This window comes from Podarcis tiliguerta (genome assembly GCF_965153285.1).
Source record: "Podarcis tiliguerta genome assembly, chromosome: 3".
NCBI lineage: Eukaryota > Metazoa > Chordata > Lepidosauria > Squamata > Lacertidae > Podarcis > Podarcis tiliguerta.
The window spans coordinates 62,170,831-62,197,173 of NC_139536.1; the positions used below are offsets into that span (position 1 = coordinate 62,170,831).

The 26,343-nt window shown below is 39.1% G+C and overlaps 2 protein-coding genes and 1 long non-coding RNA gene across 14 annotated transcripts in view; 1 reads left to right on the forward strand and 2 right to left on the reverse strand.

Annotated features, from left to right (window-relative positions):
* Positions 1–26,343, reverse strand: part of AKAP7 (A-kinase anchoring protein 7) — a 75,845-nt gene that overhangs the window by 13,695 nt on the left and 35,807 nt on the right. For 3 of the 5 annotated variants that reach the window (XM_083435080.1, XM_083435079.1, XM_083435083.1), the window contains exon 7: positions 16,971–17,118. In XM_083435080.1, the coding sequence (XP_083291206.1) occupies positions 16,971–17,118 (148 nt within the window). Of the gene's footprint in view, positions 1–15,697; positions 16,027–16,970; positions 17,119–26,343 lie in introns of those variants that run through there. The other 2 variants (XM_083435082.1, XM_083435081.1) reach the window with 2 other exon arrangements.
* MSH5 (mutS homolog 5) lies at positions 17,434–25,291 on the forward strand. Of its 8 annotated transcripts, none has more exons than XM_083434855.1 (4): positions 17,434–18,803; positions 20,593–20,641; positions 21,081–21,102; positions 22,222–25,291. In XM_083434855.1, the coding sequence occupies exon 4, from the start codon at positions 22,250–22,252 to the stop codon at positions 24,713–24,715; it is 2,466 nt and encodes an 821-aa protein (XP_083290981.1). In that variant the 5' UTR covers positions 17,434–18,803; positions 20,593–20,641; positions 21,081–21,102; positions 22,222–22,249; the 3' UTR covers positions 24,716–25,291. The 8 variants fall into 8 exon arrangements, with proteins under 8 accessions (XP_083290981.1, XP_083290983.1, XP_083290982.1 ...); XM_083434857.1 differs by lacking the exon at positions 21,081–21,102 and adding an exon at positions 21,240–21,313 and having other exon boundaries at positions 18,745–19,106; XM_083434853.1 differs by having other exon boundaries at positions 18,746–19,106.
* LOC310675081 lies at positions 21,053–26,168 on the reverse strand. Its single transcript, XR_014509930.1, has 2 exons — positions 21,703–26,168; positions 21,053–21,330 (listed from the first exon to the last, which is right to left on the reverse strand). It is a non-coding gene; the product is annotated as an uncharacterized lncRNA (long non-coding RNA).

The window sequence follows — 26,343 nt, forward strand, 5'->3', positions numbered from 1 at the left end:
CATGTAAGTGTTATAGCACTGGAGCCTTAGGCTGCAATCCTGACCCCACTTACCTAATAATAAGTCCCACTGAACTCACTAGGACTTAGTTCTGAGTAGACAAACTTAGCCATAGTCATTAATTCTATTTATTAACGGACACCTTCCAAGTTTGCTAGGACCAAATATATGAAGCTGATTAAAGCAATTTGGAAACAGTGTGACAGACATGGTGTGGCTTGATTTTCTAAGAGGAAAACTGGAAATATTTTGGTTAGTAAAAAGTCAACTGTAAATTTGTCACTATGTAGCCAAGGTTGGTACAAATATTGCACTAAAGCACATAATAAATAAATAAATCTGAGAACTGAAGTCAAATCACTTACATTTTGTTAGCACAATTTTATTCTCTGGTGCACCTAACTCACTGCAATGTGAACTAAAATAGAAGCAGATCTAGTAATTATTCCAAAAAGAATATTGTATTTGTATGGATGCCATGCATTTATAATAAACAAAAGTGCTATTGAATCATTTTCTCATCCTCAAAGTATAACAGCAACAAAAATATTCTGGCTTTTCAAACCTCCATGTCTCTTACATTTGGCTAATAATCACTGCCCTTAAAAGAGATTAGTCTTTAGTGGGCAAATACTGCCCTATCCCATAGTATATACCTGGTAAGTTAAACAAATATACACCCTGATGCACTGTTAAGATATCATCTTTACTATTCACTAACAAAACAACCTTCAAAGAGTAATCAGAATACAATTCCTCTCAGTTACAAACAAATCTAATAAACTGAACATATATAGCTATATATTCAGACATTTATCTTTTACCTACCTGCACTCAAACTCTTGAAGCAAAGTATTTAATTTAAAGGGGGAACCTCACCCCAAATAAAGAAAGCTGTCTTTCCCCAGCTTTAAACAGCACTCTGGAATACTGCAGCCAGTATTTAGGAAGACTCTGGCACTAGACAAAGCAGTCAGACTTACTGATTTTCTCCTCATCTCTCCCAAAAGGATAGCAGCAGAGTTGACCCATGGCATCTACAGCTTTATTTTCGTCCTTGCCCTTGCAGTGTGTACACCCCAAACTGCAAAGTGGAGAGCAATCTGGAGTCTAAAGGAAAACTGTTCATTCTACTCCAAGGAAGAGAGAAAAGCACACACAGAGGCGAGGAAAAGGGAAAGCAAGCGAGCTGTGTGCTGTGATGAACGAACAAGGCTCCACCTCCTTGTCCTTGTGTAAAATGCTTTAGCACAGATAGTTGAAGAGAGGGGGAAACTCACTTTTTAATCTGGACTGATTAACAGAGACATGATTCTCCAAACACACACCTCATACATTTTACAGGGCTTCCTTGCACAGGGATTTGAAAGAAATAAGACACTGTGCTTTGCCACTATCAAGAAAATATGTATTTCAATAGCTAGTTGTTGTTGGGTTGTTTTTTTAAAAAAAATCAGTTTTTATTAATCTTAGAGTTCATAAAGTGCTAGAGCTAGTGTTGCCTTAACATCTTTTTTATTTTTCTGGGTGTCCTCTGCTTTTAAAAGCTGCATGACTGGCAGAAATGTAGCAGGTGCAGCTTCTTCTATCACTAAAACAGCAAAAAGTCACATCTGTTAAATTCTTGTCTGTTTAATGACATTTGAAGAAATAGGAACTCTACCAGAAAAAGGTGGTAACTACTTGGCTTTTCTATCTATTCTAGTTACCTATTCTACTTGGGAATCATAACTCTCTTTCACTTACCCTGGCATATTTAAGCTCTCAGAGAATGTAAAGTCCCATTAGACTCCAACTAACACTAAATTTAAATGATGCCTCATTATAATTCTGTAATTCTGTAATTAATGACAGAAAAATTAATGTAAAGTAAGAAAATGCTTATTAGAGCATGTCCTCCAACATGTCCTGCAATTGCTCCATAAGCAGAAAGGTAAAGAACCCCTGGATGGTTAAGTGCAGTCAAAGGTGACTATGGGGTTGTGGCGCTCATCTCGTTTTCAGGCCGAGGGAGTAGGCATTTGTCCACAGACAGCTTTCCAGATTATGTGGCCAGCTGATCAAAACCAGTTCTGGCACAATAGGACACTTTGATGAGTGCCAAAGTGCATGGAAGTGCCGTTTACCTTCCCACCACAATGCTACCTATTTATCTACTTGCATTGGTATGCTTTCGAACTGCTAGGTTGGCAGAACTAGGAGAGCAATGGGAGCTCACCCCATTGTGTGGATTCGAACTGCCGACCTTCTGATCAGCAAGCCCAAGAGGCTCAATGGTTTAGACCAGGGGTAAGCAACCTAAGGCCCGTGGGCCAGATATGGCCCAATCACATTCTAAATCCGGCCCATGGAAAGTCCGGGAATCAGCGTGTTTTTACATGAGTAGAATGTGTGCTTCTATTTAAAATGCATCTCTGGGTTATTTGTGGAGGATAGGAATTTGTTCATTTCCCCTCAAAAAATATAGTTTAGCCCCCCAAGTGGTCTGAGGGACGGTGGACCAGCCCGCAGCTGGAAAAGGTTGCTGACCCCTAGTTTAGACTACACTGCCACCCACTCCCCTAGCAGAAACAGTGACAGGAACTGGACTGAGGAGCAAAGAGTTGAGAGGATGTCCATGAGATAGATCACTTTACTGCCTTAGAGAACCGTGAAGTTGTTTTTTCTCCAGTGTGTTTCACAGTGCTTCTACCACCCCACCCCACCATTCATCTTAACAAGGTTTAATTTGTTTTCGTTTGTGTACATACCAGGGGGCACTGACATGCAGGCATGCCCATGCAAAGGCGTTCACACTTTGGCTGGAGACAAAGAAAACTGCAAACTAGGAGATTCCACAACCTCACCATCTTGTTCCTTTGTTTCACCACTCTTATATCTTTACCTAACACTTCAGTGCCCCTATGTGATAGCCCATAAAAACATGTAAGACCTGGCAGAGATCACATGACACAGATTTATGAATCAGGGTGGCCTAAACACATGGCTCTCTTTGATCTTCAATTTTGGATAAAACCTCATTGATCTTAGGATGACAACAATCTTTGTTGTCGTTTTTACAATATCATTAACAATTAGCAAGTTGCTTCAGTATCACCAACATACAAAAGCAGAGGGGTTTTATTTTTTAAAAATATTTAATTGCACCCATGTGTTATAACAATCTGAAAAGAACACAGTGTCCTAACAATGTTGAGGGCTGTCCCATTATCATTTTGCTGCCAAAGCAGGGACAGGAGAAGTCAGATGGTGCCTCCGTGGAAATACTGGCATTTTCTTTTTAAAAATAGAATACTAGGAAGACAGCAACCTCCTAAACCATTCTGATATGACAGAATGGATTGTAAAACTGTATCAGGCATGGTAACAGATTCATCTACATTTTGTAATAAAGCATGTCTTATCTAAGCAGAAATTGTCAGCCTGTCTAATCACGAGTTTGGGGAAAACACATGACCCATATTCTAAAGTACAAATGAATTAAACATGACTGCTTAACACACATCTACAGGGCATAAGTAAAAACCAGCCATTAAAGCAAGGGAGAATATTTCTGACAGTAACGAGTTTCACTCATCCTTTTCGGGGCATCCAAGAACTGCACGTGCACCAATTAATATACAAAGCAAGCCGGAAAGGGGGGAGAAGTGCAGTAAAAGCCAGTGCCAATGTCAATGAACACTTCTGATCTCTGTGAATCTGTGTCAAAAGCAATCCAGCCGATTTCAAAGGGAGAGTTAAGAATGTGCTTAAAGTTTTCACACAGAATTTAATTAAACTTCAAGATGCATAACTTCAACTGGATTGTGCCCATGAGAGTTAATGAAGTGGAGCAGGCAAACATATGAGCTGAGCTTGCCCAGTGTGAATCATATCTCTGTCATGAACTTACTAAATGGCTGTCTGGCAAGCTACTATTTCTCAGACTCAGTGTCCCTCCCACTCCCAATATGCAACACAGAGATGATTATGCTGACCTACCTTACAGGGTTGTTGCAAGGATTACTAAGAACATATATATGAAACAGTACAAGCAAACTAAAGTGCTGCTCCAAAGTTAAATAATGGTTCATGCTAGCCACGTTACTTCTGAGATTATTATTAATGCAATTAATGGTGTCATTTTGATCTTCTGGTCTAAGAAGTAGTTCTTTTAGGATGTGAATAAATGACCCACCCTAGGGAGAAATACAGACTTCAACTCTTGATATTGCGAGTCGGCTCATTAAAATATTTTCCAGAACCTACAAACTGATGCCATCTTTTTAAATTTAAGTAACAAATTAACATGTAGTAAAACTACCCACTGAATCCATTCAATTAAAATTCAAAGGGTTAAGCATATTTTTTCTTTTGTTATTAAAAGAAGATCAGATGGCCTTTAGATTTTTAGGCACCGGAATGGAATTTTTCATGCTAGTCGGGATTTATTTCTAAAAGCCTTTCTAGGCTGCATTCCTATAATCAAGGGGCCTTATTCCATAACTCCTTAAATCTTTACATGCCTTCTATTTAGAGTTCGGTATTGAATCTACCATCTCATATCTCATTTCAGTTACTAAATAGAAAAAAAATAGTGCATTTCCCAAAACAGTCATTGGTTTTGGCTGTTCACTATGATACATTTCATAATATAGTGATGCAAGAGGATACTTGCAAAATTCAATCCTTACACACATACAGTGGTACCTCAGGTTACAAACTTAATTTGTTCCGGAGGTCCGTTCTTAACCCGAAACCATTCTTAACCTGAGGTGCACTTTCACTAATGGGGCCTCCTGCTGCTGCTGCGCCGCCGGCGTGCAATTTCCATTCTCATCCTGGGGCAAAGTTCTCAACCTGAGGTACTATTTCCAGGTTAGCGCAGTTTGTAACCTGAAGTGTTTGTAACCCGAGGTACCACTGTATATTGGCTGGATTAATAGAGCTGATTTTTAAAGAACCAAAAAGCATAAGAATTGCAGAACCATTTCTCTCCCAAGAATGTACTCCTACAATGAACAAAATCCCTTTTCACAATATTTCTCAGGAGAATACACTACAATTCTCAAACTATTTCAGCTACATGTAACAGGTTTCGGAGTTCAGCCACATTTTGATGTGTAAATACAGACCCCAAAGCACCAGACTTAACAGCTTTATGGCACTTCATAGCTCTCAGTTTTTATTTTCAAACAAAAAATGTGCAGGCTGAAATTCCCTGACTAATATGCCTAGCTTTATCAGATGCATGCCTGCTTATCACATATAAAAACACAAAACCTGAAAAACATATTTAAAATTGGGCCTGAATGCTTTCAGAACCCAACACTGAAATACTGAGAGCAATTTCTCATAGGCAGAATGGTGTGCCCAAGCTGTTAAAAGAAAATCTTTTATAAGTACATTAGTTAAATCAAACCAGCTTCAAAGACAGCTTTATCTTAGTGCTTGGAAACCAGACAGTTCCACAGTCACACACTATTTTGAATCTATTTAAGGTTTTAACCTATATATCTCAGCATATTTTAACAGCTTGGCACAGTTACTATTTCTTTGTTCCGAGAAGTGAGCTTTTAATACCTCCATCATTCAGAGCTTCTCATTCTCAATTTAAAATAAAACCACAGGGAAAAGGGAACATCTCAGGAGGAAATTACACTGGAAATTATTCCCGTGTCTTCATAGTGATTTATTACACTGTATAGCTTGTACTTGTCTCCATTATGTATTAGTCAGTATGTCAATAACAAATTAATACAAGATTTCAAAATGGTTTAATTATTATTAAGTATCCCATCTGAAACATTGTAATAGTAAATTAGCCAGGCACACATAATGCTTAAGTCAACACACAGTAACAATTGATCTGAAAGGTTACAGAAATGCCTGAAAGGCATTTCTAAAGAAAAAGTTGTTAGAAGGTCATAGCAAGCAGTCAATTACATTTGTTTATTTCAATTTCGAGCCTGTTCTTCATGAAATTAAGGATATCAAGGTAAGTTGCAGTACAAAATATGACCAAAAATCATATATACAGTATTCCAAATGAAGTCACAACATAGAGTTGTGTAACAGCATTCTGAAAGAATGCAAGACATACAAAATATACAATTAACTCAACCTGCAATATTTTGATTAATAATAGTTATAGAAATATAGGAAGCTACCTTATACTGAGTATATCTTATAGATGGGCTCATCTAGCTCAGTTCCATCTATGTTGATTGGCAATGGCTGTCCAGGGTTTCATACTGAGGTTTTCCCCCCAGCCCTACTTGGAGATGCCGGGGATGGAACCTGGAACCTTTTGCATACAAAGCAGCTGCTCTAACCACTCAGCTAGAGCCTTTCCAGAAAGAGATGCTATTATGAAGCAGTTAGTATTGTGTCTTCTCAAATCCATACTGTGATATCACAGTTCATATAATAAATAGAATATAAAGAACCTTTGCCCTCAAGCTTAACAGCAGCTGGTAAAGCTGCACAACTGCTAGAATTATTTACAGAGGGGAAACATTCAGTTTCTCAGAAGCAAGGCCAATTTCTGCTCGCTTCAACCTTAACAGCAGCCATGGCTTAGCCACACATTCACCCATTTTGAAAAATAGGAAAGCACTGTTTTGCTAACATGGCAACACTCCTGTCATTTCAGCAGCATTTTGTTCTTCCAGTCCTGTTAAATAGGTTGACTAGGTTTTTTTCCTTTTATTTATTAATCTTACATAGTGCAACTGAAGAAAATATTCACATACTTTAGGGATAAATTTCATGTTAGGTGCAAGTGCATGTGGTTTAATAACACAGTGCCTCCCCCCCCCTTTTTTTTAAAGCCACTTACTGAGTAGTACTAGAGAAGTAACAGGAAGGGTGATTAACCCTTTACCTTAATGCTTCTTTACATTCTCCCTCAGAGAGTTTCAAATATGTAAAAACACATGAGTGAGGAAGTCATAGGTATGCAAAAACTTAAGCATGCATGAAGGTACAGCTCCAGCATTTCACAGAGTGAGGCAAGCACCTCGCATGGTGGATGCTGAGGGGGAGAAGCAGCCACCTTCAGCTATAATCCACCCATTCTTCTCTGTTGCCACATGTTCTCTCCTGTCCTCCTAATCTGGCCTGAAGCTTCAGTTGTGATAAGGATCCTATCCTGTCACCAGTGTTGAAGGAAGTTTTAACTACAGTCCAGTCAGCTTTTGTATGTGGGAGGTGCCACCTTGTCTGCCTCAGGCAGCAAAATGTCTTGGGCTGTCCCTGCATGTATGTGCATACACAGTCGAGCTAAGAGGAAGGCACGCTTGGCAAATCCACACGGTGATCAACTCTTGCCCAGGAACCAATGTCCCCACAGTGGAAGGATGTGTGGGTCCAGAATTGGCCTCCACAGTCACTTATGGATTCATTGTCAAAACAGTGTTTATGGAAGACAATCTTACTTGGCTATGAGTGATCCCCAAAGAAGAAGAAAACAACGATGACACAGTTGCACACACCTGCTGCTTCCCAATCACCTCCGCTTGAAAAGGCTTTTTAAGAAACAGGTTACAGTTGCACATATATGCATATAATATGCAGATATGATGACTGGAATTATCAAGCCTGGTGAGAAGCATGGTTTAATAGGAGCATGACAAGTAGTGTTATTTTTCACAAAGCTCCAGTCAGAATCATGTCACCTCTGAGACCCACAGGCTCAAATCTCAGCATCTCTAGCCAAAGGGTATCAGTGAACAAGCTTAAAAAAAGATGAGAGGTCTCCAAGAGCCACTTTCAGACTAGCGTGGGTAGAGAAGTGATCTCCTCATTATAAGCAGTTTCATGCGTTCACTTAAATGTTGCCATTATTTTTAAATTGTATTTTGAATATATTAAAATGATATTCACTGCATAAAAGTCTTACACTTTATTCTGCTCTTGAATGCTTATACCTTTACAAGGGATGTAGGGATGTAAGGTGGGGGGAATTCAAAGTCCAGAATATGCTAGGCTTGCCAAGTTTGGCCCAGGCCTAGAGAAGCATGATAATATGCTGCAGCTGCTGTTTCAGTATCTGACCAGCCATTTCCCCCCAACCCGTACTTCTGCCTGCTGTGGCAAGCACATCTCTTGCTGCACTTCACAGAAAATACATTTATTCTGCATACCTTGTAACTGCCCAGAGCTCTTACATACAGCTATATCCATAGTCAATGGGTCTGAATTTGGCAACCATTGACCATGCAGCATGGATTCTAAGCATTACATTTTATGATGAATTTGGTAATTTGCAATGGGTTAACACACATATCAGATAGGTAAGTTTTTATTCATGGCTGAACTTACTCTGATTCTGTTATTGTTTTTGTTTCCGAATGTTATTGTATTTTATGGCTAGTTTTAGTTGTTGTAAGCTGCCCGGAATTGTGTGTAGACATCAAAAGTGTGAGATGTAAGTTTTCATAGAAATGGTGTGTGTGTTCCCTTCTACATGGGAATATTAATTACCTGCAAAATCCAGAAACAATAACGCTAATGCTTGTTGTTGTTTAGTCATTTAGTCGTGTCCGACTCTTCATGACCCCATGGACCAGAGCACGCCTCCTGCAGTTTGGTCAAAAACGCTAATGCTATTCTATCATAATTACTAACAGAAAAGCTCAGTATGCTCTCATAGTGAGTAGGAGAAATGGAGGTTGTTGCTTAACCTTCAATCTTTATGATTTTTTATCACATTAAAACAGTGGTTCATAGCACTAGAGCAGACAATAATTTTCTTTTTTAAAAAAGTCTCAATTGTCTTCATGTCAAAATTCTAATATTCTAATATTTGAAGTTTTGGTAACATTTGCAAAGAAATTCCAGTATTTGACATTAATTGACATTTGGTAGCTGATGGCATTTAATAGTTGATGTGCAAGTTATTAAATATTTGACAGTCGATACATAGGGCTCCATAGTAGGCACATGCATTTTGCATTTAGTAATTTTTGTTAAAACAATATGTTAGATCCAGATATCTCCTTCATGAATGGAAAGGTCTCCTCTGTTCATGGGCTGGACTCTGATCCAGTTGAGGCTCCTGTCCTGCTACCTGTAAGTTACTGTGGACAGTAACTTAGGGGCTGAGGGGGCTGCTAGTTTATGGCAATTCTCCCCTGCAGTGTCCCAGGGGCCCTCACAACGTCCCAATCAAGTTTTCAGGAGACATACAGGGCTGCAGAGGAACTATAGCATCCTATTAGCAGGAGTCTACCCGATACAAGTCTGGATCCAACCTATTTCTAAGAAATTTATTATTGAAAAGATGGTAAAACCAGGGAAGCAAACTGGAATTTTGTTCCCATTTTCTACCACACACAGTATCTTAACAAGAGAAGCTAGACATTCCTCATACTGAATAATGAGGATGATGAATTATTTTATTTTTAGAAATATTTTCTGGAATCTTGCATGTTGCTTCTCAACTGAAACAAAGACAAGTTTACAGAGCCAATGGAAAAATCTCTAACCTGTGGGTATAGGGTGGTATATGAATTAAATAAATAAAAATAGTAATAATAATAATTGGGACAGTGTGTAGTGGAATTTCAAATCTTGTGCTCAGTTGGAGATGCTCAATTAAAATGTTTTTTTTACAACCACACCCCTCCAAAAAAATTCTCATCCTCAATATATATACTAAGCTTTAAAGACAAAGGCAGTTTGGATTTATAAGCAGCAAAAGGAACTTTTCCTGCTGTTCTATATTGTTGCTGTGGCATTAAACCTAAAACGTTTTAATAGCAATGCTCACATTATTTCTGAAGTACTGACCTGTTCAACAGTGTATCTTATTTTAGAATTCCTCAGAGGGCTGCAATGGCCATCAGAGCAGAATCTCTGCGCAATCATGCAGCATTCTCTGTAATCTCTGGAGACTTTGGATAGCCATCAGATGTTGAAGAAAGAAAAGGGCCATTCTGGCATTTTAACAGAAAAGAAAATGGCTTTTTCCTATACTTATTCTTATTTATCTTATATTGCCATTATCCAGGCAAGACAGTGATAGTCTGGGGGGTTTTAAGAAAGCTTATTTGAGATAAAAGTGTGTGATTTGCTTGGATGGTGTTGCATTCCCCTTAAAAAAGCATGTGCTGGTTATTACCTGGGCCTTCTCATATGATCCTTTCTGGCACTCAGGTACCGTATTTTTCCATGTATAAGACTAGATTTCCCCCCCTAAAAAATAATGTCCAAAGTTTGGGGGACCATCTTCCCCCATTTTCTTAAATTGGAGTCCCCCAAAATAGGGGTCGTCTTATACATTGGGGTGTCTTATAGACCGAAAAATACGATAATTAATGTAGGCCATGATTTGAGCCCCAAAACCAGCAGAAGCATAGCTGTAAAGTGGAAGGTCTTCTTTGTCATGATGCCCAGCAGCTGAACTCGACCTTAAGATATTTATTCAGCCTCCTCACAGTTGGCGTTCAGATGTCAGGTAAAAACTATATTGTTCTGGTATTGTACTGCACATTTCATTTTGCCTTTTGATTTTCTAAAATCTCTGTAAGCTGCCTTGGAAGCCATTTGGCTACAAAAGGCAAGGCTGAAATAATTTAATTAATAAATATGGAAGGCACTGGAAATGTTTGTATATAGTGGACTATAAAACACTTTGATGATTATTATTTTTTTACAATAAAGCAGTATATACATTCTATGAAATAAATGAAATAAAAATAAGTGAGAGCTAAACACCGGAGTAGGTGGCTCAGGTCATATGAACAGTCTCCCCATGTATTGTTCTGAGGGGTTCTGACTCTCCAAAGCAGATGTGGGGGAAGCACAGGGGGGAGTGGGAAGACCACCACTGTGGTAGCAGGAGTCTGTGTGCTGGCTTCCAGCAACACACTAGGTGACTTGAATTTGGCCATTTGTATACTTAAGCCTGCCTATTTTCATTATGCTAACAATTTCTTCATTGAGTCCAGTTCCTAGCATGGCATTGTTGAAAAGGTGCAATGCAGTCTACGGCTCATAAAACATTTCCATGGTAGCTGTAATAAGAAATCATGTGCCCACACCACTAGGTTCCTAGGACAGGGGCACCTTCTTCAGCCCAAGAAGAACATTCCCTTGTAGACAGCCTGTGATAGTGGTGGGGAATGTGGCAGTGATGGGCAGAGTCAGAGGCACAAGTGTGCAGGGCAAGTGAGATGACTATTATTTTTGCACAGGCCTCCTTCCAACCACATAAAAGTCAGAGGTTTTTACCCAAACATCTCTCCTGCTAGGCAAGCAGGGGGCATTAGCACCGTTCAAGGACCAATTTGAGCAAGGCAAAAGCACTCACGGAACAGGTGCTGCAGGGCAATCGAGAGGTGTGTAGCCTAGGGCAAATTCTAAGGGTCAGTGAACCCTAAAGGGCTGCATCAAACCTCAGGGCCTGCAGTTCCCCATTGAGGTTCCCTACCCCTACCCTTGTTGTTGTTGTTTAGTCGTGTCTGACTCTTCGTGACCCCATGGACCAGAGTACGCCAGCCACTCCTGTCTTCCACTGCCTCCCGCAGTTTGGTCAAACTCATGCTGGTAACTTCGAGAACGCTGTCCAACCATCTCGTCCTCTGTCATCCCCTTCTCCTTGTGTGCTCCATCTTTCCCAACATCGGGGTCTTTTCCAGAGAGTCTTCTCTTCTCATGAGGTGGAGCCTCAGCTTCAGGATCTGTCCTTCCAGTGAGCACTCAGGGCTGATTTCCTTCAGAATGGATAGGTTTGATGTTCTTGCAGTCCATGGGACTCTCAAGAGTCTCCTCCAGCACCATAATTCAAAAGCATCAATTCTTCGGCGATCTGCCTTCTTTATGGTCCAGCTCTCACTTCCATACATCACTACTGCGAAAACCACAGCTTTAACTATACGGATCTTTGTCGGCAAGGTGATGTTTCTTTTTAAGATGCTGTCTACCCCTACCCTAGTACCTATGATAATTCAAAAAGGATTAAATGTATGCAAATTGTGAAAGACAGGAGTTCAATGTTTTGTTTTTGATGCCCAAATATCTGTCTTAACAGTAAGAGTGCCTGCATTGTCCACTGAAAACTATGTAGCATTACATAGGCTGTTTGTAAATTACCAGCTTTAAAGTACTGTAGTTCTTTTTCTCAATTTGGATTGAAGCTGGTTTGGGAGAAAACTAATCAAAACACAGTACTTTATAAGAAATGATGGGATAGAGAAAGGATTGTGGTTAATGCTGTGTGCTCATCATTTCCCAAACCAGCACACTGGATGTAAATACGAGTGTGTATACATAGAGCCTGATAGTCTGAAAGAAGAGAAAATGAAGGTGCTGATCATGTTTGTCTCCTCACATTCTTTAACAGCTGATTTACACATAAATGTGCATCACTTGATGCCTCACATCAACACGCATGATGACTTGCATCTTAGCATGTACGCTGCATGTTCAGAATGCATTATGTTTGAAGTGATACAAGGTGCCTTAAAAGCTTTGTGATATTTTGGACAACACAACTCGGGAAAGTATTTGCTGGGAAAGTGGTTTAGAACTATGAAAAATAAAATAAATGAAATTTATTTGCTTTCACTTGTTACTGCAAAAAATGAATAAATGAATATAGTTATATGCAAGTCTTTTTTTCCAGCCACAACTTAGAAGAACTCAGTTCTGGCACCTCTCAGCTGGGCACCATTGCCATTCTACGAGAATGAGGGAGGTGTTCATGGTGAGGTACAACACCTCTTTTTCTAGAAAACAGCACTGGTTGTATGAATTTACCCACAGTACAGTTTATAATGGGAAATACACAAGAATCAGCACAGGGCTGGAAGCTTGACCTCAGTGGTAATAGTGCAATACTGCAAACACTGACAGACAGATAGCTGTGAAACAGGGGTAAGAGGATGAAAAGGGGAGAGAGTTCTTGCTTCCCTATAACAGCATACATATGCAAAACATAAGTAACTTATCGCATACTGAGGAAGACAGGAGACAGCTGATAGTTGCATCAAGCACCTGTTCCAAAACACTATCTATCTTTCTATGTATGTACTAATAGCCATCATTAAGAAGGGGAGTTAAAACAAACCTGTTTAGAGCTGTAAATAGTAACTGAGCCCTTTACAGATGTTTTATTTTTGCACCGTATCTTCCTGAGGTATCAAAATAATGAAGCTTCTAATTAGGGAGTGCGGAACAAATATTGCTGTCACGTCTTTTCAGATCTTTTTCTTTCATATTCAATTCACTATAAATATACTAGAGCGGCACTTTTTGGTTTAAAAATAAAAGCGCTCATGAGCAATACCTATGATTTTTTAACAAAGAAACGGAGGACCAATTTGGAAAGCCATTGTGTGCAGTCCTGTGAAAAATACAGGACAGCTTAATGAGAATTTAGTCAGAAGTTACAATGGTAAGAATGTCCTGGCTCACTTTGAAACCTTAGGCCTTTTCTTTGCCGCTCTGGATCCTTCAGTTTATCACACATTTATTTATCAGCTGCTGAATGTGAAAACATGATCTGACCTTAAAATGTTTTCCTTGAAACATGTGGAAGTCTTAACACTTCCCCTATCTGCCCACTCTGATCTCACGCCACTCGGCTGACTTCATTTCCAGCATAGCCTTTTTCCCATCAGTCTCATCAGGACTGATATCGCTGGCAGTGAAGAACAAAAGGTATAAATGAAGTCATGAAAGATTCAAAGCACCATCTCTTTCTACTGAAGAAACAACTTTCAACTGTATTTCACATAAACCACTGAAAGACAGTGACATTGCCTGGTTTACACATGCAGAATGAGGTGGTAGAATTTGAGGTGCTAAGGGTAGACAGTACCTACCTGAGATTGCAGAGAGTCACATCACATTTTTTAATACTCCTCCACAAAAAAACTTATGGGGAGGCATCCTGCTAATGCTAGGGTGAAAGATTCTAGGTCACCTCTTTCTTGCTCTGCTAGTTTCTACTTGCATTGAGTTTTCCTCGCTTTCTTTTTAACAGAGAGAGAACTTAAAATTGGAATCGCATCCTGCAATCTGAAGTAGCACAATGAATTTTTCTACATCAGGTCTTGACAACTTAATTCCTGTCTCATTGTACTGCGAGATAAAATAGGCCATCACTGTCTATGGAGCAACATGACCAAGGCTCTGCCCTGATGCCCCAGAACTGTATTCTTAGAAATAATAAGGCAGCTTTCTTTCCTATAGTGGGGGAACTTGAATAGAATAAGAATAGAATAAAGCATGAGCAACTGTTCTGACAGTAAACGCACAATGAGCAAATGCAGCATAGATGACACAGGAATAGACACACATACATGCTGCAGGAAACAGGAACTTACTAAATAAGGATTGATGCAGTACTGCTGAGGCTGGGAATGAACAGGAATAAACTAATTAAAGGCCCATAGAAGCCCCATTACCTTTTGCTTGTTCAAACAAACATGAAAACTGAGGATGTGAATGCATTTCAAAATTAGCATTAAGAACGATAAAAAAATAAAAAATAGAAGGCCACGTGGAAAAACTGATTGCAATTGTTTAGCCATGTTATATTTGACAGTTATTTTTACTCAGAGCCCAAAATATAAATTGCAAGAATAAACATTAGTAATAATCTCTGCTGCATGCTCCAAAGCAGAATAAAAGCCAAAATCAAATGACACAGTGGTGAGAAGTGAACCTGAACAACATACTGAACTTGCTTTGAACTGTTTCATTAGCAAAAAAAATATTACGGTATCTTTCTAGTATATATAAACTCACTTCCAAGAGCACCTTTCCCTTGCTAATAAAATGCCTCTTTATGCCATAATACCTTAAGAAAATGTTATAGACTATCAACATAAAATTCAATAAAGGATATTGATTTTACTCAGGCTAAAAATGTAATGTACTGGATTGCATCCAATAATGCCCTTCTGCAAACAGAACAAATGTTTCCATGCACAGAAGATCTCACCGAGGCCCTGCTAACAGAAGATGGGGATAAGAGAGCTTTGCCACTTCATCCTTTCCCCTGTAGTTCCTTACGCCACCTTCCAACTGCTGTGGATAATCTAGGTTTATGGGGTTACAGAGGGCTGCAGGTAGAAGAAGAAATCAGCAGGAATCATTTCTCCTTGCCTTCCATTAGTGGAGGCTACTAACTGGAGTCAACATGCTACTTCTAGCACACCTATATGTTTTTATTTTAATTAAAAAATATCTACACTACTTTTCGTTTGGAGTAACAGTAAAGCACTTCACAATGCAAAGTTACAAAGTTAATAAAACCAACATTATCAGTAAAAATGTCAAAAGGACCAAATCATCTGGGGTGTGTCAGGGGCACCCAGGGTAGAGAGTATAGGTCTTTTCACTGTTGAGGAAAGCACCCCATTGAAATAAGCTGATGGAGAAAGGTCCTGTAGGCTAACCAAAAGGTATTTTTGCCATCACAATACAGGTCTTTGGTTACTGACTAATATAGAAATGTGGTACAGTATGTAGTTATTTAATAATAAAAGCCACTGCTTTTATACATTTCTATAGCAAATGAAAACTTTACTCTGCTTTAGTCCTCTGTATGCTGCAGTAATTATAAGGGTTGTAAGTTGATTAATTATGCTTTAGTCACCTGGCTTTCTACAAATAAAGAAATATATTGATTAAAGCCTTTTTAGGATATTGCAGGAAGAGAATAGTTCCACCTGTGTGAGAAATTAATAATAAACGAATGGCATTCAACTGTTGAAAATAGATTTATTTAATTTGCATCTCACTCCAATATCACCCCAAATCAGTTCCTCCTCTGTCTCCCATTCTGGTGGTCCTCTCTGTCCTCCACTGTTGCTCCCTAGCAGCTGTTTGGTATTCCTACTACTACTGCTTCTGTCAAAGCTGTTGTTTTTGCTCTGGGTGCAGAGCTGCTTCTGTTCCCTCTTAATGTGGCACAGTTAGACGCAGTATTATCCACTGGCAGCTTTTTCTTTTTCTTTTTGCATTTCCCTTGGCAGTTGTCCTTAAGGAAATGTCCTCACGTCTTTCACACACAGCCACAAGCTTGACCTGCTGTCAATACAGTACGTTAAAAATAAATAGATTTCATTACCTTAAAAAAAACAAAAAACAGTGCTGCTTTGTAAGCGGTAGGAGGCACTTGGAACCAGATATGGCATTTAAAAAGAAAGGAAGGTCAGATCACGACCTCCTGTCCACCTCCAAAACCCCTTCCCTAAGTGCCAGTTTCATAAATTTTACTGGATGAACAGGGAAAAGGGACACAAACCCAAGCAGCTGGCTGTCTGGTATGGAAGAAGACACTAGGCCACCCTAAAGAAAGGCCATCTCTGCTAAAATCCAAATGGCTTTTAAAAATGAAACTTATTAGTATTGTGGAAGATCCAGACTTAAATGAATTATTGACGCTGAACACTGTTTGCTTCAGCTGGCTCTGGTTCTCATTGTTAGAAAGCTAGAGTAGTTTCACATGGAAAGAAAAAATATAAGCTGGCTTCCCATTCGTATGTCATTTTTAAGTGTGCTGTTTTTCCATGTACACACAATAGGGTGGGATATAGGAACCTCCTGCATGAAACTTTCCCTCAGTCACAGCCTCTCCTATTAATCCAGGAGGGGGAAAGCAATTTTAATGTTAATGTAAAGCTTTAATTTTTTTAAATCCATCAATCAAGTTGCTTGAAGTTTACAGCCCTGGCAATTATAAATTGAAACAGTGCCTATTGTTTCCCGTTTAATCTGACTTTTCTAAGAAGATAAATTGAGGAAGAGGCAATATTATGTGAACAAGTTTCAAAGCCTTGACCAGAAATATTATTTAAGCTGCATTCTTGGCACTGCGTTTGTCTTAAGAAATCTTGAAGAACTAAGCAAAAGGTCCACGCATATGCTACACTCCTTTGGTCATGAAAGAAGTAGGAGAATTAGTGAACATAACAAAAAGCCATTTCACTTACAGCTAACTCAGAAAAGCATAAGAAATATATTGCACTTACCTACTATGATAGAGGACTCACAGTGATAGTAGCCATTAGGCTGCTTCTTTTTCAACATTGAGCAAAGATCTAGACGCTTCATGGATTCATCTCCAAAATGATGGTTTTTGAAATTCTCAAATAAGGTTGGGTCAATTCTTTTCACTCCCTTAAAACAGTAAAGAAAAAATACATGATCTAACAAGGAGGCAGAAGAGTAATACAGCACCATCAATGTGCACAGCACTTTATAGACTAACTAGATTTTCATAATATTTTCCTATTGGTTCTACTGCCAAAGTATCAACATGCTGAAATTTTGAAATAAAACTTGATAGTCTTGCTGGCCAATAATCTAGCTGCAGAAACTTAAGTACTATATTTAAATGCTATACCTAAAGCAGTTGCCCACTCTCCTACCGTCTTTTTGTCTGTCAGTAGCAGAGATCTGTGAATGAAAACCTGTTACCAGCTATAGATCACTTCTGAGAAATCCTATACTCAGTTGATTGGTACAATACATTTTGTCTGGTATAACCAGTAAATGGTATCAGCACAACATTAATTAAATCAGAGATAAGCATTATTGGGCACCTGTTGAGGTAAACAGCTGGCTCCTGATTATTTAATGAGTATTATTCCGTTAAAATACTGGCATACCATATGCATATAAATTTGGTTTGGTCATTTAAAATAAACAGTTTTAAAGACAAGTAATAGAAAGATCCTATGGTCAGCTGTTTCAAATTTAATTCTACGTATTGCATGATTCCTTTATCATATCTGTTAGAATTATTCCGTGCATTATAGAATTGCCTTCTTGGAAAAGTACAGCTGTCCTCCTCATTGGTAGTCTTTAGGTATCAGCTAAATATATACTTGTTCATCTGTGTTTTGGGGAGATAAATGTTCCAGCAGTTGAAATATGTTGCTGCAGTTTTAATTTGGGTTCTGTTGAATGCAATGAGTTTTTTTAATTGCCTTTAACGTAATAATTTTTTAATTGACTGTTTTTATTAATGCTGTACACTGCCCTGGGCTCCAGACTGGAAGGAAAATACAGAAATAGTAGTAGTAGTTGTAATAGTAATAATAATTCTGCATTTCTTTTTATTCAAGTACTTTTGAAGAAGCTTTCTGAGGTAAAAACAAAGCAAGTGTGTCAGAATATATTTGGACAGAATATTTGCTCACTGTCCAAAATATTACTTTGCTTTTGCTAATTCTTGAAATGTCACTGACATCTAGTGGTAAATGATGTTAACTCCACATGAGTCATCTCTTGGTAACTCCTAATGCAACACTGACTCTTGTAACTCAAGTATAATTTGCAGAGGTTAGTTAAGTATCTGCAGGATCAATACAATACAATGATTTAAAAAACCTTGCTGATTTAAAGCTATGTCATACTGGCTCAAGCTCTTCAAAGCCAGAAAACTGAAAAATAATGCTAATGCCTTATCAGACAGGCCCTGTGATCCATACTGATGTTGTGTAATGTCACAAATTATGCTTCCTCATGATGTGTGTTTATGTGTGGTTGTGAGATGTGTGCATGCAGTTGAGGGTGTGCAGTTGTGAGGTGATGCCTACAACAGTTTCTTAGTTTTCCAAATGTGTCCACAGGCCCCCAAAACCTAGCAACCTCTGCACCGCATTGCCATAAACTGTAATTAAATTAAATTAAATTAATTAAATTAAATTACTAGCAGACTCCCTCCGCAAAAGCTGTGATAATCTCAACGTTTATTTTATTTCATTTATTACATTTATATTCCACTTTCTCTCCAAGGAGCTCAAGGTGGCCTACACAGTTCTGCTGCTCCCCATTTATCTTCACAACAACCCTGTGAGGTAGGAGAGGCTGAGTTTGAGTGACTGGCCCATGGTCACCCAGCAAGCTTCATGGCTGAGTGGGGATTTCAAACATTGGCATTTAAATTACAAACACGCCATGTATTATTTTACCAGTAGTTGCTGCCATGGGTTTTAATGGGGCAGAAAAGTCTTTTGACATTTGAACTTCTGACATTCATAACTTCACCAAAGCCATGAAGACATGTCTTCCTTAACAAGCCTGAATACATGAGTAGTTTACCACACAATTGTAAAGAAATATGCCTGTATAAATACTGGAGCATAAACTGTCACTTTGAGGTATATACTCCCAAGTGTTAATCTTCAGCATTTTTGAGACAATTTTTATTGGGTTTGCAAGGTGACGCATTCATAAACCTCACATATGTCATGTTTCAAACTATAAGCTCAACAGGTATAATTTTTAGAAGCTATAGAATTTTTATCTTTTTAAACAATGTTTATGCCACTTAACTACAATTACCTTTAAGAAGATAATTTTGAGGCTTTTGGTGGAACCTGAACTAAAGGGGCACTGCCGTAATACAATATCCTGACAGGACAAATATCCTGTTACACAGTCTATGGGATATTGAGGAAAAACATACCAGAATTACTCCATAACTGGCAAGGGACATTTCGTTTTATATGCAGTAGTATTTTATGAGGGAAAGCGTTAAAGTATCTAACCGTTTCCCCCCCCCCCACACACACACACAGCAGGCTGGAATGGTATAGTCCAGCAGTGGTTATATTATGAGGGAGCTCTGGTTTCCCTCCACTTCTTTTTTTAAGCTCTTATTCAGGCATCTTTGTCTGCTTGAGGGGACATAAGGTTTGTCTGCAGTAAAGGGATATGAACCAGCTTCATAGTATCCTGTAGCCTTGTCTAATTATAATCTCTAGCCAATGTTACAATAAGAGAGCAACAGAAACATAATTCACAAAGCATTTTTAATTAGTTTTCAAACCAGGGTTGATGTTTTTAACCTAATAATAATAATAATAATTTATACCCATCTGGCTGGGTTTCCCAACAGAATATTAAAAACACGATAAAGCACCAAACATTAAAAACTTCCCTAAACAGGGCTGCCTCCAGATGTCTTCTAAAAGTCAGGTAGTTGTTTATTTCCTTGACATCTGATGGGAGGGCATTCCACAGGGCAGACGCCACAACCGAGAAGGCCCTCTGCCTGGTTCCCATGATCCTTATAAGGCTTGCCAAACCTTTGATGGGTTTTGTGGCTTTTCAAACACTACGTACAACCGTAATCTGGTAAAGCAGACAACTATTTCCAAACACACGCACAAATTCATAATGAGTTTTATAGAAACTAGTACACCAAATTTGAGAATAAGACCCCAAATGGATCACGTTGATTCACTCAACGGTTAGATACTGATCTCTTATCTAACCACTATATCATATATGCTGAAACACTGAACTCAAGAGGCCTCACATGCATGTGATTAACTGTTTTTGTATTTAATATTCTTAAAGCTCTCTACTTGTTCTGTGTAGAAGGCAAACTACCTTGTTCACATTTTTCATGTTATTTTGCTTGCAAAAGCCATGTTGTAAAATATTACTTTCATGCTAAAGAATGAGGAACCTCCTCTTAATTATACTTTCTAGTGGTTAGTCTCATTTCAAAGTCCAGCTCACTCTCTTATACATTCAAAACCACTTCTTGAACAGTTTATTAGCTACCTTTCATATTTCTATAAAGGTCCAAAAGCATCTGATTCTACCTATTCTGTATAATCTATCTGTTTTCTCTAGACTCTTCAAATAGTGACCGTTCACAATTAGCAACTTAAGAAGAATTCAGGTAAGACTATTACGGTATGCTGACTCTAAACTTACATGAGGCTTACATTCTTGGGATAGTGCTAAAGCCAAAATGATGTATGGTCAAAACACACTAGGTGCAGTGGTGACTGGGATTGCAAAAGTTTTTTTTCCCCCTGGTGTCCACCCCCTTTTTATTTTTTTTATTTTTTCATTCCCCGCCCCCAAGCATATAAAGCTGAATGTGCACAAGTTAAATGACTATAAGTTGTGAGTTACCTGTATCGTCTTCACAAAATACTAGCTTACTTAATCAATCAATCAATCATAGAATCCTTCTGGTGCCTTTTGTGTCTAATAATCTTGTGGAATTTTTGAAAGTCTTTCTTTTTTCCCCGAATGTAGTTGTAACAGTTATTTTTGTTGTTAGACAACTGTTGTAACAGTTATTTTTGTTGTTGTTTGTTTTGTTTCTATAGCATATGCAGCAAAGAAAGAAAGGTAGGAAAGGGTGATGTTCCATTTCCCTCTTTCCTCGTTGCAGACTCACTCATTCACTTCCATCAACACATATGCAATACCTCTCTTCATTCATTCATTCATTCATACCATTCTCTCTTTCATTTACAACTTTAAAGCATACCACATTGCACACGTGAGGAAATGCTCAAACACAGAAGTACCACCTGATCTTTCTATCATACATATATATGTAAGCAGATACTTTACCTTACTAAAAAGGTAAAGGTACCCCTGCCCGTACGGGCCAGTCTTGACAGACTCTAGGGTTGTGCGCTCATCTCACTCTATAGGCCGGGAGCCAGCGCTGTCCGCAGACACTTCCGGGTCACGTGGCCAGCGTGACAAGCTGCATCTGGCGAGCCAGCGCAGCACACGGAACGCCGTTTACCTTCCCGCTAGTAAGCGGTCCCTATTTATTCTCTTGCACCCGGGGGTGCTTTCGAACTGCTAGGTTGGCAGGTCCTGGGACCGAGTGACGGGAGCGCACCCCGCCGTGGGGATTCGAACCGCCGACCTTTCGATCGGCAAGTCCTAGGCGCTGAGGCTTTTACCCACAGCACCACCTGCATCCCTCTTTACCTTACTACACATAGACAATATGTGATTGAGGTACCTCAATCACACTATTATAGTGTGATTGAGGTACCTATTTCTGCAATTTTAAGGTGCTACTTTGTGAAATTGGCTATTAACAAAACTTGTTATTAGGGAAGGGTTCTGCAGTGGAAGAAAAAATGTGAATTTGTTTAAGGAAAGTGACACTCTTTGCTTGTCCTCAACCAGGTCATGAGTGTGGTGTTGTAGTAAATGTGCATCTCAGAACAAGACACCTGCCTTAACACTGCAAACTAGATACTCCTTGCCTACCAGAAGTGAGGTCTTGGGTGATCTGCCCACTTTTTTTCTGCAACTGATTAGGAGACATATATAGTGAGAGGGGAATGCATAGAGTAAGAAAAAATATAACAAGGCCATGTAAGAAATAAGAACAGCGATATGATAGGTTTGGAGAAATAGCCAAATGGGAGGGGTAGCTTTGTGAGGAAAAGTGGGGGAGTTAAAGAATGAAACACTAAAAAGAATGTTTTGTTTACCCAGCCACATATCTTCTAGAATTCTGTTAAAAATGAGTGCTACTGCTTCTTTTGCCACCAACTGCCAGCCCCAACCATTGCCTACCATTGATCAAGAAGATGAACAAAAACAGCATGAGATCTGCATGTGTGTATTGTGGTATGGAGGAGAGCTGGGTATTGCTTACTATGACACTGGAGACTGCTCTATCTACTTTATGGCTGACACACCAGACAATGAAGACCTTAAGCTGCTTCAGAAAGTGGTTGATGAAGTACTTCCCAAATACATATTAAGTAGTGCTAAGCAAGATTATAGCATAGCCAAATTCCTGTCCAATTTAGGTAATACTATGGGAGAACATCAGGAAGGAGGAAAGCCAGAGGTTGTCCTGTATCCAAATATGGATTTTGGTTTAGAAGTAAGCAAGCAAAGGATCCTATCTAGGCAATTCCCTTTTGTCCCCTCTGACATGACAGCAACGGAGAAAATCCTCTATTTGTCGTCTATTATTCCTTTTGAGAGCCCACTTGTGGTAAGAGTGCTAGGAGGATTGCTGAAGTTTCTTGACAGGAGGAGGGTTGGAGTTGAACTGGAAGATAGTAGTGTCAATGTTCCTATCCTTGCCTTTAAAAAGTTTGTACTGACAGATATTGTACACGTGGATCAAGATGCTTACTCTGTGCTGCAGATATTTAAAAGTGAAGTGCATCCTTCTGTGTATAAACAAGCCAGTGGGAAAAAAGAAGGACTCAGCTTATATGGGATTCTGAACCACTGTAGATGCAAGTGGGGAGAGAAGCTGATGAGACTGTGGCTCATGAGACCCACGCGCAATTTGACAGAACTGAACAAACGTCTTGATGTTATCCAATTTTTCCTGTTAGCTCGGAATCATGAAATAGTTCTGACCCTACAGGAATGCCTCAAAAATATTAAAAATGTACCCCTGATTCTTAGGCGCATGGCTGTTTCTAACACTAAGGTAAGTGACTGGCAAGCACTGTACAAAACCGTTTACAGTGCTGTGTGCCTCAGAGATACATGTCGCTCCCTGCCCAATACCATTGAGCTCTTCCAGACTATTTCACAAGTCTTCACTGAAGATCTACACTATATTGCCAGCCTAATCAGCAAAGTGGTAGATTTTGAAGGCAGTATCTCAGCAAACCACTTCACTGTCAGACTAAATGTAGACCCCACCATTGATGAAAAGAAACGAAAGCTGATGGGGCTTTCAGCATTCCTTACAGAGGTGGCCCGAAAAGAACTGGAGGACCTGGATAATAGAATTCCATCCTGTACCGTTATTTATATTCCCTTAATAGGATTCTTACTCTCCATTCCACGGCTGCCCACAATGGTGGAAATGAGTGACTTTGAGATTGAGGGACTAGATTTCATGTTCTTGTCAGATGAAAAGCTTCACTACCGCAGTGCCAGGACAAAGGAACTGGATAGTTTGCTTGGTGATCTTCATTGCGAAATAAGGGATCAAGAAATACTGATCATGGACCAGCTACAGACTAAGATTTTGGAAAAGTCTGCAGTACTTAGTGATGTGATTGAATACACAGCACACTTAGATGTGCTGCTTTCTTTAGCAGTGATGGCTCGTGAGAATGGATATATCCGTCCTTGCTTCTCTCACTCCCACATGATCCGTATTAAGGATGGAAGGCATCCACTGATGGAGTTATGTGCAAAGACCTTTTTCCCCAACTCTGCGGAGAGCACTGAAATGCATGGCCGGATTAAGATCATCACCGGACCCAATTCATCTGGAAAGAGTGTATATTTAAAGCAGATAGGCATTATTACATTTATGGCCCTAATTGGCAGCTACGTTCCTGCTGCTGAAGCTGAGATAGGGGCAGTGGATGGAATCTACACCAGGATCCATAGCAGAGAGTCAGTATCTCTAGGACTGTCCACTTTCATGATTGATCTTAACCAAGTAGCCAAGGCAGTAAACAATGCCACTGAAAGGTCTTTGGTGCTCATTGATGAATTTGGCAAAGGCACAAACACAGTAGATGGCCTCTCTCTTCTGGCTGCTGTGCTAAGGTACTGGATTAGACAAGCAACCCAATGCCCACACATTTTTGTTGCCACTAATTTCCACAGCCTGATGCAGCTGAATCTCCTGCCTGACAGTCCTCTTCTGCAATATCTGACTATGGACACCCACCAAGATGGAGATGAACTTGTGTTTTTCTACCGGATCAAAGAAGGCATGTCCACTGTCAGCCATGCAGCTAATATTGCAGATTTGGCTGGCATGCCACCTAAATTGATTGCCCGAGGAGTAGAAGTGTCAGAGTTGCTCCGCAATGGGAAACCCATCCAACACACTGACCATTCTTCAAAGGAGAAACAGTTGCAAAGTTGCAAATCTCTGGTAGATAAATTCCTCTCCCTGGATCTCGATAATCCTCAGCTGAATTTAAAGGAGTTTATGAGTGAAGAGGTGCTGCCCTCTTCAGCAACCATATTGCACCCTAATAAAAAGGCATAACATGTACTGAATTGCTTGTGCTTCGTTGATATGACAAACAAATGAAACGGGAGTCCTTGCTCAAGTTAATTCATCTATAGATGTCAAAGAAGCCTGCACAACTTGTGATCCACCAAAATGAATGCAGCCATGCATACCAGGTGCTTGACACACTACCACAATGTAGTGGCAGAAATGCCTTGGGAAAGGCAGAAGGAAAAGGATGCTTGAAAGTGCTCATGTCCTAGGAGAGAAAACTGCTAGGGATCTTTAGACAACTCTCTGGCCTTCACTGCATTACTTAGGTAATGAAGAAATTCTATAGTAACAATAAGCAATATTTGGAAAGATTATATGAAAGTGAAGCATACATCTTCAGGTGCATAATACTAATAAATATAAGAAAAATAAATTACTTTAAATAATTGAATTGTTTATTAGGTAAAATTAAATAAGCCTATTAAAATATTATATTTGTGTTCTAAGTTCTATTCATTGTTATTGTTCAGTTTTACATAAACTTTCTCTTTACTGTTTAAACAAATTATTGTTGAATAATATGAAAAAAGAATAAATATGAACTTAAGTATGCCTTAAGTATGTTTATTATACTCTAAAAAAAACCTAAAACAGGCTACACAACCAAACAATGTTGAATTATTAGAAAGGAAAGAAATTTGGCAGATTATTATCTATAGCCTCAGAACACATTCAGGAGAAATTGGTTAATATAAATCATGACAATACTTTAAATGTTTATACACTACACTGAGGAGATATAATTTAATTGTTGCAATTCAGTGTGGACATTTGCATTAGAGTTTTACTAGCATAGTAGAAGAAATAACCATTCCAGGAGGAATCAGTATAATTAGAAACAGATTTAAAATAAAACTTCTCTAAAGTGGCTTTGACCAAAACTGTGCCTTATCAGAGTATCCATTAAGCTGTAACCCTCATTGAGTGTGTTTAAAAATTCCAGTTTGGTTTCCAACATGCCTCATCCTTACTTTGATCCTCTGGTTGGTGAATAAGTGGTCACAGATTTTCATTTCACATTAAGAGTTCTTGTTGCTGGATATTAGTAAATGCTACCACATGCAGAAAATCTTTCTCCAGCGTTACTGACAGGAGTGTCTAACTTTTAAATCACCCAAAACACTGTCACATTATCTTGCCCCCATCAATATTCAGGGAGTTTGCCACACAGCCAACCCTCTGGAACAGATTTGGGGAGGGCATAGAGGGAGAATTCTTGCACTAATGGAACAAATGCCTTGGATACTGCCCAAAAATAATATATACAGTGGTAGCTCAGTTTATGAACTAAATCTGTTCTGGAAGTCCGTTCTTAAACCAAAACCATTCTTAAACCGAGGAGCGCTTTCCCTAATGAGGCCTCCTGCCGCTGGTGCCCTTCCACTGTTCGGATTCCGTTCTTAGACCGAAGTAAAGTTCTCAAACCAGGACACTATTTCCGGTTTTGCAGAGTTTGTAAACCAAATCGTTCTTAAACCGGACTGTTCTTAAACACAAGTGCCACTGTATTTTTAAGCATCACTACTTGACTTCTGGGTTACTGTGTTTGGAAATTTGAACCTCCTTTATAGTACAATTCTTAAAGGTCATAGCATTCCCCCACCATTTGT